Source organism: Haliaeetus albicilla, chromosome 11 (assembly GCF_947461875.1).
Source record: "Haliaeetus albicilla chromosome 11, bHalAlb1.1, whole genome shotgun sequence".
NCBI lineage: Eukaryota > Metazoa > Chordata > Aves > Accipitriformes > Accipitridae > Haliaeetus > Haliaeetus albicilla.
Window position 1 is genome coordinate 21,864,107 of NC_091493.1, and position 12,313 is coordinate 21,876,419.

General features: G+C 53.1%; 1 protein-coding gene across 1 annotated transcript; it reads left to right on the forward strand.

Annotated features, from left to right (window-relative positions):
- The first annotated feature begins 1,644 nt into the window (after nucleotides 1-1,644).
- TMEM72 (transmembrane protein 72) lies at nucleotides 1,645-11,771 on the forward strand. The gene is made up of 5 exons (XM_069796564.1): nucleotides 1,645-2,164; nucleotides 6,113-6,179; nucleotides 6,605-6,676; nucleotides 7,408-7,547; nucleotides 7,738-11,771. The coding sequence occupies exons 1-5, from the start codon at nucleotides 2,095-2,097 to the stop codon at nucleotides 8,196-8,198; spliced, it is 810 nt and encodes a 269-aa protein (XP_069652665.1). The 5' UTR covers nucleotides 1,645-2,094; the 3' UTR covers nucleotides 8,199-11,771.
- Nucleotides 11,772-12,313: the final 542 nt, after the last annotated feature.

The window sequence follows — 12,313 nt, forward strand, 5'->3', positions numbered from 1 at the left end:
GGGCTCTTAAGCCAGTTTGGTGATTTCTGGAAGCAGAGGGTGCTTCTGGAGCCCACAGCGATGTGCCGTGAGAGGGCACAGGGATCACCCAGGTGGTGCCCGGCTGCAGTGTACAGGGCAGCGGGGTGCCCCAGCTGGGCTCTTCCCCAGCCTTTGTGTGACCTTACCCACTGGCCTGCCTCTGTTTCCCTCTTTGTGTCTCTTTTGAAAAGGAAGTTTTGACACACCGCTGAGTCATCAGTTGTGGAAAACCCATAGTTCCTTCAAACACCCGCAGTGGTGCGGGAGGACAAGAGGAAACAGGAACACCCAAAGGCAGTGCCAGTGCTGCAAGGCAAAGACACATTTTGGGTCTGCACCATTCAGCACTGCCCTTTGGGATGCTCTGGAAGCCCTTCTCCAGTGGGCTTTTCCATTTTTCACACAGAAAATGTGCTCTGCCCCCAGACCTTGTCAGCATTGCCTGCTGCAAAGTCCCTGCCACCCACCACCTTGTAAGGGTTCAGAACAACACTACCTGCAGTTATTTACAGGAATTAGGGACCCATTTCATGAGCTCAGGTATTTGGCTGTCCTGGGAAAATCGCAGTCTGAAACACAGACCAAGATACTGTGGAAGAAAAGCTGTCACTGTGCCCTTGGACCAAGTCATCTCTACGCCCAGGACATGTCGGTGCAACACATAACAGCCAGGTTCAGCTTTGTGGTCTCAGGCAGCTGAGAAGGGATCATGGGAGACAGGCTTGGCCGGTTGCCGCCTCCCCGCAGGGCTGCCTGTGCGTGAGTTGAGCGTGATTCACCCAGCCCCTTGCCCGCACAGCTGCCAGCCTCACAGCAAGCACAGCAAGGGGCAGGGGCTGCAGTGACTCACCCGACAGCAGCCACAGCACAAGGTGAGCTCACTGACCTGTGAACCGGCGGCCCCGCAGGCACCAGACACCCACGCTGAGGCCGGGACTGTGCTGTTGCTCACATGCCCCTCCTGCCGGGACTTCAATGACCAGATGCTGCTGCCGACACCACCTCTTCTCTGGGCAGCAGCAGGTGGAGATTGAATTAGGGACCCCCAGTGAGACGCACCATGTTCAAGCACAGAGCAATGTGGGGCTGGGGTCCAGAGCGGGCCAGCGCTGTCCCATCTTGGCCTTCAGACATGCCTAGGGTTGCCCCTCTCCAGAAGTCGTGTGTCCTGCAGAGACAAGCCAAGGACCCCCAAGCTGCCTACCAAGTCCAATACAAAGAGGTCGGAGCACCTATGCACCCCACTCCACGTGTCAGGACACTTGTGTGACTGGTGCCGTTCAAATGGCTCTGGTGACTACAACACAGAAATACATTTCGCTGCGGTTCCCAAGAAGAGAAACACACATCTCCCCTGCTATGGTCAGCCTGGGTCTGTAGGACCCTTGGGAATAGATCTGATCTCCTTGTTCCTGCGGTTGCACATCAGCGCAGACACTGCCCGAGCCATGCTAGTCAGAGCCTGGCAAAACCTGCACGGTGAGCAGCAGCCGCGGCGGGGGGCTCAGCTGCAGGAGGCAGCAGGGCTGGGGTGCTCTGGGAGCCCCACGACTTGCCAGAAGCATGCTGCTCTCTCGCCAAGAGCAAACATCGCCATCCTCACAAATGGTTAACCTGCCGGGAGCTGCACAGCACTAATGACTTCACATGCATTTAATCAGCTTGGGCTTCCAGAGCCTCCTCCTCAGGAGCAGGAAAGGTCGTGCACCCCGGGTGCAAATGCTCCCAAAGCCGCACCCCCCCCTTACCAATCATTAATCACCGCCGGGCCGGCAACACGAGCGAGCGGCAAGCAAGCAGGAAAAGGCCAAGTCTCCGCAGCCCCCGCGGGAGCAGCGGGAAGCAGTGCTGGCCGGTTCCCTGTGGTGGCAGCTCCTTCTCTGACTGCCCTCCCTGGGGAGGCCCCGGTGGAGGTGGCAGTCCTGCACGCACTGCCCTTTCCTTCAGGAAGGTCACTTGGTCCTGGGCGCGGGAGGCTCTGCCTGCGGCTGGGAGCTGCTGGGCTACGCGCGAGGCAGGAGCTCTGAAGAGGAGCTTCTGCCTGGTCGTCGCCACGGTCTTCATCTCTTCGCCATGCGGCACAAGGCATTTTGGAGTGCCCTGGAGTACACCTGCCGATTGCTGGGCATCTCCACCGCAGCAGGTAAGAGCGAGCTCTCTTTTTCTTTGGCACTAAAAGGCAATGAGCGGGTGTTGGGACCCCTAAGCTGTCTCCCTGCCTTTGGCTGGGTGCAGCCACTGCCCCATCCTATGAGGGGAACAAGGAAATTGTTCACTTTTGCTTTGGGACCCAGGGAGGGAGAGTGCTGCGTGCCTGGCCAGGCTCTTTCCAAATACTGCGGGAGGCACAGTGAGACATCAGAAAGGAAGAGCCAGCACTCAGTATGGCAGAGGACAAGCTAAAGCACAAATGGAAAAGAAAACTGAATTATATTCTCATAAAACAGACAGGATCACAGGCAAGATGTGAATGCGACTGGAAAGCGAAATAGTCATGGCTGCGCAAAACTGCCGGGCTGCTCTGTGGGCTGTGACAGTGAAGGAGGAGCTCCTTGTGCTGTGCACAGTGAGATGTCCTGTGCCAGGCAGGATGGAGAGGTCCCAGCCATCATGGCACAGTTACTACCAAAGCGCTGCTCTGCCTCTCCAGCAACCCGTCAGGGAGCAGGCTCAGGAAGCAGTTCAGGTTATAGCTGCAGTATGAACATCATAAATTCACCCACCTGGCTAGTTGCATCCTCTCACCGACTGCCAGAGGCTGCTTGGGATCAGCATCCTCTGGGTTTGGTGACACATCCGAGCACTTGGCTTCAGGTGGAATGCAGGTGTTTTGAGCCAGATGTCTCAGGCACAGCGTCTCACCCAGAAGGACTGAACTATGGTGAATAACCCTCTCACGTGGGGCGTCTCCAGATGGGACGTGGGGAAACAGCTAATGCAGAGGGCTCAGGGGTTCACTTTGGCACTGCTGCTAACTCGCTGTTACGAGACAGGACAGACAGCACTCTCTGACTCAGTTTCCCCATCAGTAAAGCAGAGATCAAAGTGTCTGCTTTGCCTAAAAGCTGGAGGTGTGAACCAGAGGTTCCTGGTGAGACATGACTTGAGGTGGTTCCTGTGTTAGACCCCTGGGAATTTCAGATTCGGACACTGCAGAGTAGGTCACAGCAGGCCCTCCTACGTTCTCATTTCCTTTATCAACTGCAGACAGTCATGAGAGACACTTTGCTCAAGTCAGGGGCAAAGTAGAAAGCACACAGGTCAGCTGAAGAGAGCACAGGTCCCCAGGGGCCCCCAAAGCCCAGCTGGGATGCTGGAGGCTGTGCTCTGGAATGTGCTTTAAAGGACTGATAACAGGCAAAGATTTGAGTCTCTGAGTTTATACAAACTCCCAGTAGACAAGTGCACATCATGATGAGACTGCAACAGATAGGAGCTGGGACTCAGCTTTAACCTGCAAATGCAGATCTCTTCCTTTCTCCATCCCCATCCCCCTCAGGCCCACATGAGCCCCATGCTGGTCATATTCTCTCTTAAAGCTATAAGGAAACTCATGGAGACCTTCCTGGGAGAAAACATGAACTTGTTGCCATGGGAAAGTTAGAACAGCAAAACTGAAAGTAGCTTACAATTTGGAAGTGTCTTAGTGGAATATAATCTCTCTCTTCTGCCTGCTTTCTTTTCATCATTTTCCATCATCTGCACCTTTCTGTAGTTCCTCTTGAAATGAACAATACAGTTGTCTCTCTGCTGAGCATCACAGAGCACAGACAGCTGCACTACCGATCTCTGTGCTTTTCCATAGCTCTGATGCATTCCCAGTATCACCTGACTTTCCCAGAAGGCCAGTGAAGAATGGAAGGTGCCTGTGTTTTATTCCTCCATGTGTCTTAATGGAGTAAGAAAAGAGCTTGATGCAGTGTTTAGTGCCTGATGAGGTGTGTGAGGTTTTTGCATGAAATGGAAACCATGCAGAAGAGAATCCCATGGGTTTTGTTTGAAAAAAAAAAAAAAGATATGAAAGGGAGAGGAGAGTGCCTCACTAATTGATTCTGAGAAAGCCCAGCCAGCTCCATAAGCTGCTTGCAAAGACAGAAAGGTTACCCACATAATATAAACCTCCACTTCCCCCAGGATCTTGGAGTGTAATGGCTGTCTGCAATGGTAGGGCTACAGGGTTTCTTGTGTGTGAGAAATCAAGACAGCCCTGCCACCAGCAGAGCCTCATGGCAAGTTAGTGAAGACTGATCAAACAGCCCCACAATTCACTGCAGTGTTTGGGGTATCTCTGTAGTGCAGAGATTTTAGGCCTTGTGATTTCTACATCTAGGAGAGAGTCCTTACTTATTTCTTAATTCTCATGCTTTCAACCATTTAATTCCTAATCATGTGCCTTTAGCCACATGGTTTGGATAAGATCCAAATCAAGGCAGCAACTAGTCCAAACAAACACCTCGGAAACAGCCCTTTGCTTCTTGCAGATTCTTCATCCAAACAGCTTTGTGGACAAAGCAGAAGCTGAGCAAAATGAGGAAACCTCCCCGTCCAAAGCAGAGACTTGAATGTAACAGCTGAGCTGTTGAATTCTGCATTCATCTGCAGGGAATGAATGAATGAATGAACTCCACATTTGTAGGGAAGATTATAAAGAAGGGTTCTCAGTCTCATGATAGCAAAGGACAATACGTTGCATGTAGGATTACACAGCTCACACAGCTTCACAGCCCTCTGATGAGACTGATTTCACTGTACCTCTGCTCGGGGCTGGAGAGGCAGCCTCCACGGAGGAGGGTGCCGCGTGGGCCCCGTGCGTTCCCCTGGCTGACAGGAGCCAGCAGCTACAGGTGACACAGTGGGAACCAAAGCAAGACCGCAGCACCCTGGCGGGGCTTTGCTCGGCCAGGACGGGAGAGCTGTGTGCTCAGGCACAGACCCTCAGCATTGACCCACCTTGCAGGCTTGATGGACACTGGTCTGCATCCCGGTTTGGGAGCCTGGTAGTCTTCTCCAGCTGGGGCAAACCACAGCTGAGATAAATGAAGCCAGCTGGCACCTCAGTCCTTGGCCAGCGTGCATTGAGCAGAACCAACGGTGAACTTCCTGAGCACCAGTGGATGGGCAGGGACTGCTCAGTGAGATGTGGAGACATCAAGTGCAGACAGGAGCACAGCGACTGCCTGGAGCGGTGCCCTGGCCATGAGACCTTGGCTCTGCTCAGCTCCATGCCACTGGCACTGTGACTGGCTGGCCGCATACCAACCAACTTGCTGCAGCTGGTGTGAGGCACTTCGTTTCTGCTCCATTTTGGAAATAGTTTTGTGGGGAATTGAAGGATGTTGAAGGAAATTTTCCATCCCCTGAAGCTATTGGTGCCCGATGGCCAGTCCAGGGAAGATTTTACCCTCACTAATACTCTTAATCTGACTCCCCAGTGTGCTGGGCTGGCTGGGGCACTGACATTCATTCCCTGTTTTTAATCTGCCTGCTCCCATTGTATGTTTTTCTGTTTGGATAGCAAAGGATCTTGATGCCATGGCTACGGGCCTTTGTGAAGGCAGCTGGCACGGTTCCCCTGTCCCCTGCATGTTGGGTGCAGCAGGCCTGGGCAAGCAGGGAGGGCAGCGGAGTGAGGCTGGCAGGCACTGGGGGAATCTGGGCAGAGAGGTCCCCAGACCAGTACTGGGCGAGGTGGATGGGGCGGTGGGAGGGAAGTCCCTGTGGCAGCCTTGAAGGAGCGGTGTGGCAGGGTGTGGAAGGGACACAGGACACCGCTGCTCACCTCCCCCGGCTGTCCAAGGCCAGCTGGTATCCCCACCTCTCCCCACCCCATGCAGTGCAAGGATGCCATGGTAAGGATGCAGCTGGGATGGCTTTCTGGGCTGTATGTCAAGGCCATCGTTCAGCTCTGACCCCTCTGGGTTGGTGTGTCAGCATGAATCACTGGTGCTGGCAGTCCTAATGTGCACAGCACAGGAGGAGCAGCCTCACCAGCCCCTGGGGAAACCAGGGCATCGATCCTGGGAGCTGGTAGGGCACCAGAGAGTCGGGAACCAACCCTGCAGTCAGCATATTTCCTACCTTCTCTTTCTAGTGCTGATCGGTGTGGGCGTAGAAACTCTGCAGCGAGGACAGTTCAAAAGCCTGGCTTTCTATCTGCTGTGAGTATTTTTGCCCTTGAAGTCAGAGCTGGCGGGGGTGACACGTTCGACCCCTCCACCATATGTAGCACCAGACTAGACTACAACAGCAGCAGGGAACAGTGTCTGAGGCTTTGGGAAATTCAGTTCTCCATATCTAGTTTCAGAAAAGTAAGCTATTTCTGTTAGAGAAAGTGATGCTACTGCATCACCCATGCTACTGCAGACTCCCGCAGGCCAGAGGTGACACTGGCTGCAAGTTGACGCCCCGGGGACAGAAGGGCTTTGAGCTCTCCTCCACAAACCAGCCAAGCAGAGGGTGTTCAGACCTCAGCACACAGACTCTGATGTGAACTGGATAGTAAATCCTGGCCCTCTATGCCCTTCTGCCACCTGGAGAGCATACTCAAGCCCAGCCCTGCCCCCCTGACAACTCCACCTTTCAGTTTTTCAGGGGTTGCAGTTACTGTCTGTGAAGGCTTCTTCTTTATCAGTTTGTTCCTGGAGATGTGTTTCACGTGAGTAGACCCTGTCTAGTCTTCTCCAGTCTTGGTGGGACCTCCCTAAGGCAACTTGCCCCTTACAGGCAACACCAGACCTAGCTGAGCTGCAAGTGCCAGACCAAAGGTCCTGCCTGTAATGCCGTGGCAAGTGCACTCAGGCAGGGGTGAGGTAACTGGGGCCATGTCCACAGCCAATTAAACCTGTTTTAACCCAAGCTTGTGCCACAATTTGCTGAGCATCAACACGACAAACCCTGGTCTGTAGCATCTGCTTAACACACAGTATGAAGCCCTACAAGGGAATGGGGTTGAGGGTAGAGCCAGATCCCCAGGGTGAGCTGCAGCTCCCTCTGAGAGACAGCACAGAAGTTTAAGCTAAAATGTAGAAAATCCTTATGTACTTCTCAGAGGCTGAGCACTTCTGCTGTCTTTTAGCACAAACTCGAAAACCCTGATAGCTTAGAGGCAGCACCTTACTCCAGCTAATAGGCACTCAACCAGTGGCCAAGTGGGCGAACACACCAAGGAGAGATGGCCTGAGATGCTGACCTCTGGCAGAGGTAGCCCCTGGCCTCTTTTCCCCGTGGGAGAGGCTCAGGCTTTTCTTAACTTCCCTGACAAATACATCAGTTTCCTGGAAAACCAGAGTGAGGATCTGCACATCTAGATGGGTGCTGGTTAGGTCCAAATCTTCTTGCCATGTGCTTGGTGACCCATCCCATAAGGACCTCTGTTTCTCTCCCCAGATGCAAGCCTGACTCACTGGCACAGGCCTGCTGGAAGCGAGCTAGATGCCCGGGGAGCTTCCAGAAATTCCTGGGGTACACGCTGCTCTCAGTGGCTTGCTTCCTGCATCCCGTCCTCGTCTGGCATGTCACCATCCCTGGTGAGGAGCCCGTGCTGGGGTGGGGAGTAGTGCAGATGGAAGAGGAGCATGGTCTGTCAAGGGCCAGAGAGGGTGGGGATGTGCCGGGTGCTGGACCGGTTGCAGATGGTGCTGAGCTAACTAGACCAAGCACTGCTTGGCGAGCTCTTTGCCTCATGCCAGCCCTCAGCCAACATGGCCTTCTCTCCAGGGTCTATGCTGGTGCTCACCGCCCTGGCCTACTTCCTGCTGAGCAAGAGGAGGAAGAGCCCAGGGCACAAGGAGACGCATCCCCAGGCAGGAGAGTACGTGGACCCTTCAGCCACCATGGCAGCCCCAACCATTGCTGGTGACACTGAGCAGACCTACACCTTCCCTGGGGCCCAGCGGGAGCAGCACCGCTCGCTGCTGGGCCACATGAAGAGCATTCTGAAGGGCAGCAAGGACAGGAGCCCGGACCCAGTAGCTCCTGCCCAATCTGCAGCCCTGCCAGCCCCACGCAAGCAAGTGCACTTCCAGGAGAAGGTGGTGCAGATCATCCCCTCTGTCAGCGAGAGCTTGGAGGATGTGGAGAGCGAGGCTGAGGAGACCACATCGGACACAACACCCATCCTCACCCCACCCGATGCCCCCGTCATCCTCGGTCCCCTCAGCTCCACGGGCCTTTTTTGAGCCCTCAGCAGGAAGGAGGCTGGGACAGACCTGCTACCCCTGGCGCTGGCATCTCTCCCTGCCGCTCCAGCAGCCGAGGGGCCCTGAGAGGTGGCCCCCCTTGCCCTCCCTGCCTCCAGGGTGACAACTGTGTCACCCCCTCTTCGAGGGGCCGCCTGCACTACATGGTCCCACACCTTGTGACAGGGCCAGTGCTGGTCGCCAGCCCCTGCAGCACCATGCCCAGGGGACAGGTGGTGGTTCAGCCAGGGTAGTGCCAGGACAGTAAGGTTTCTGGTCCCATGGCCTCAGCGTGGGTCACCCCTCCGTTACAGCACTGCACATCACAGCAGCTGCTCCTGCCTAACATCACAGCCATGGCCTATGGCTCCCATGAGGCAGCAGCAGGCAGGAGGAGGGGAGACCGCCATGCCCCCAGAGCAGCCTCTGCTGGGGGCAGTTGTCTCCCTCCTGCCCTCGCTGCGCGTTGAAGACCTCGGGGCTGGGAGATGTTCAGCACAGGGCACCGCAGCCTGCAGCAGGGCACCCAAAACATCATTTCAGTGGTGGGCTGAGACCAAGCACACCTCTGGGGCTAGCACCCGCTAAGTGCCCTTCCCCAAGACACACTGACCCCAGCAGGGAAATCACCTCTGGCCTTGGGAACACCCATGCAGGAGCAGGGAGGACCCTGGGGCTTCCTGGTGTCCCCTGCCCAGACAGCTCTCTTGGGTTAGAAGGGCTTTGGTGTGATGTGGCAGCTCAGGCCATGAGATTCAGCACCCCGCTGTCACGGCAGACTGTGTGTAACTCCCAGCGTGTGTTAATTATGCGCCCCAGAGGGCAAAGGCAATAGTAAAGTTACAATGCTGTCCCACCAATCCCCTCCATGCCAGCTCTTCCATGAACCCTTCACCTCTGGCTTAATCCTACCATATTTTCTGCCCTTTGAGCACCATTCACCTATCATCAGGCATTTCTTTCCTGTTCAACTCATCCCCTTGGCTCTCTCACACCTGAGGACAAAGGCTTTCTGCTTCCCGATGGCAAATGCTCTCTGTGCCTGCAGATACCATCACCAAGGCCCTCTCATCAGCATCAGGCAACTCTTTTGGCTGCACATGGGAGAGAACTTAGGTGGCTGGGTTTTCTCAGACATGCGACATGAGGCCACACTGTCACCACTGCTGGGATGAAGAGTTGTAACTGCTCTAAGCCCAGACATGCAGCATTGTGGTGAGGTGGTGGTAAGGAGAGAAGATCCCTGAGACCCGCTAGACTATTTATAAGGTAGAAGCCAGTGGGGCTGGCTGCTTTTCTTGGAAATACGTTATTTCTTCTTTTTAAAATCTCAGCTCTCTGAGTCACTATCACTATGTTCATTTAGGAAAGCAGTGTAGTTTGAAGTGAAGTGTGAAAATGTGAAGAGCTCAAAAATCAGAAGGAATTGAGATAAGAACTCAGTACTACTTTTTAATAAACTCTTAAGTGACTCCTAATTTGTGAGATGGATGGGGAAGAAGGTGGAAGGTACTGACTCACAATACTTGACTGCCTGTGTTTGATAATGTAACTCTGTCTACAAGAGCAGCTTATGAGTGGTTGCACACACTTGTCATTCCTACAGTCAGACATAAACAAAAAGCTTTTTGTTGCATCACCAACATTTAAGATGATAGCTGGTATCTATTCTAAACACAATACATGGATTAGAGGCCTCCTCCTTCTGGCTGCATAAATTAACCCTCCACCCCATAATTGCATGCTGGGGAAGAGTCACGTACACATCTGTCTTTAGGGAGGGTTTGCACCTGCAAAAATGTCTTCAGAAAATTGTGCTTGTTTATAGCCTAATGCTGCATGACTGATAACAGCAAATCCAGGATCCAACCACAGCTCCACCCTCAAGCTAACATGTACTCATCACATTAAGAAATAAAGCTATTTTCCTCCCAAGTTGGTGACCAAACAGCACACCTGCACCAACAAAGGTCCCGACCCAGCCATGCCAACAGGGTACCCGCCCTTGCCAACTGCCCCAAAAGGCTGTGCTCAGAGCTGGCTCCCCAGATCGATCACACATCTGCTTTGCAACTAGACCCACTCTCATTAGCAAACTCAGCTTTCTACATCATCCAAGGCTCTTCTTTGAACATTGCATAACTAATTCACACACAGAGGTGCTCCCAATAGATCAAGTAATCTGCTGATGGGAGAAAGACCACATTTCTGCAGCCTTCTCTCTAGCCCTGAGCAAAGCTCCAGGGCAGCCTGGGTGGGGACAGCTGCTTTGCAACAAATCCTATCCTTCAGCCCTTAATCAATCAGCCCCACACTTCGTGCTGGTGGGGCAGCACGGCCAGCTTGCCAGCTGGAGAGAAGCAATGCCATGAGAGCACCTGTGGCACCCTGAAGTGTGTGGGGAGCAAATTTCATTGCTCTGTGAAATGCATAAAATGAGTTTGCAATCCTTAGAGTCTACAGAATTATGTTTCAGTTTTTAGGCTCATCTTTTGAAAGTCTGTTGTAGGTTTCCCTTAGGAAGCAAGACTGGGGGAAGCTACAGGTGAGGTGGTTGTTCAGCCTTCCTGGAGACAGCACTGGACCTGGTTGCTTTTCTTGCCTGCTTCCTTGTGTTGGCCTGGCTCTTCTCCAGCCCCACAGCTAGCTGGCTCAGGAGATGAAGGCTGGAAAAAAGCTGCTTCTCTTTTCTGTGGTATTAATTTGCCTGTTCAGTTAAGGTCCATGGCTGGCTTACTCTGGAGTCTGCCAAGAGCCTGCACCAGTGCCAGGGAAGTAGATGCTCCTCCAGAGGCAGCCAAGCTGTGCCCCAGACAGCACCAGATGGGTGCAATCCCACCCCAGGGGCTGAGCTGCTCCCCAGGTTGCCCCTGCCAGGGAGTCCATTTGTACCTCCCCCGCCCTGCTCCTCACCACCCATCCCACCCCTGGTGCTATCTTCCAGCTCCATCAGCATACAGAGCTTGTTAGCTGTCGTGGTTTCCCAGAGAAAAAATAATTAGGGAAAAGAAAGCGGGTGGCTATCTTCTTGGGTAATGAGCCAAATAAATTCATGGAGGGAAGGGCCAGCCACAAAATGAAGGGCATGAGGCATAAATGCACCCCTTTCAGAGGCAGCAGGCTGTTAGAGCAGCTCAACTGCTTAAAGAAATGCAGCCTCAGGCTTTCTTTAAAATCCTAGTGCAGAGGAAATGTTCTGCCTCAGGGGGTGTCAGATGACTTTGCAAAGGGCTCAGAGATTATTCGCTCAAGTGTGCACTTCTCTGCTGGCCCCGCTCTCTACATCTAGCTGTGATAGGAGCATCCCAGAGGCTATTGAAAGCACCAGAGATGCTGTAGAGCACTGTTGGGGGGGGGGGGTCTGTATATGAAAAACTCTCATATATGGAGGGTAACTGCAGGAAAAGAAAAAGAGAAGAACTTGATGCTATTAACTGTGCAGTGCAGCGATATCTGAATTTGAGCTGCCTGAACTCTAAGTCCACACAGCACTACATGAACATTGCTGTATAATTTTTGCCTGCATTACAGTTAATTCATGATGCAGCTAATCCATTGAGATTAATCCACTGATTTAGAGTGCATAAAACTATAAACTCCTATAGAGTCACATACTGAAAGGAAAGAAGATGAATCGTCCAAAAGAAATACATGTGTAAGGTAAAACTCGGTGAGGTAATCCTGGCAGAAATTGTTTCCTTCACAATTTCCTTCAAAGATTTCCCTGCCTGAGGAAAAATTTACCTGCTTTGCATGTACATGTGCAGTGGAAACACTCTACAATGTTACTTGACAGCCCCCATCACAACTTAGTAAACCCGTATGTTGCGAACAATTACTCCATTTTAAGTTTTTTATGAAGGCAAAGTAGATTTCGGTGCAGGCTTCGGTTATAATTCCTCTCTGCCTCCAGTGCACATCAGTACGAGTAGCTGTTTCACAGCCCTAAAGGCAGGTACGCTACCTGCCCCACCACAGTGCTCCCACCTCACGCCAGGTGCTTAGATGGTCACCCTCCAAACTCCCTAGGCCCCCCCAGGGACTCTGGGCCCCAGTTCCTCTGAGCACTACTCCCTATTTGAAACATGGGTATGAATGTTTTACACATACAAAGC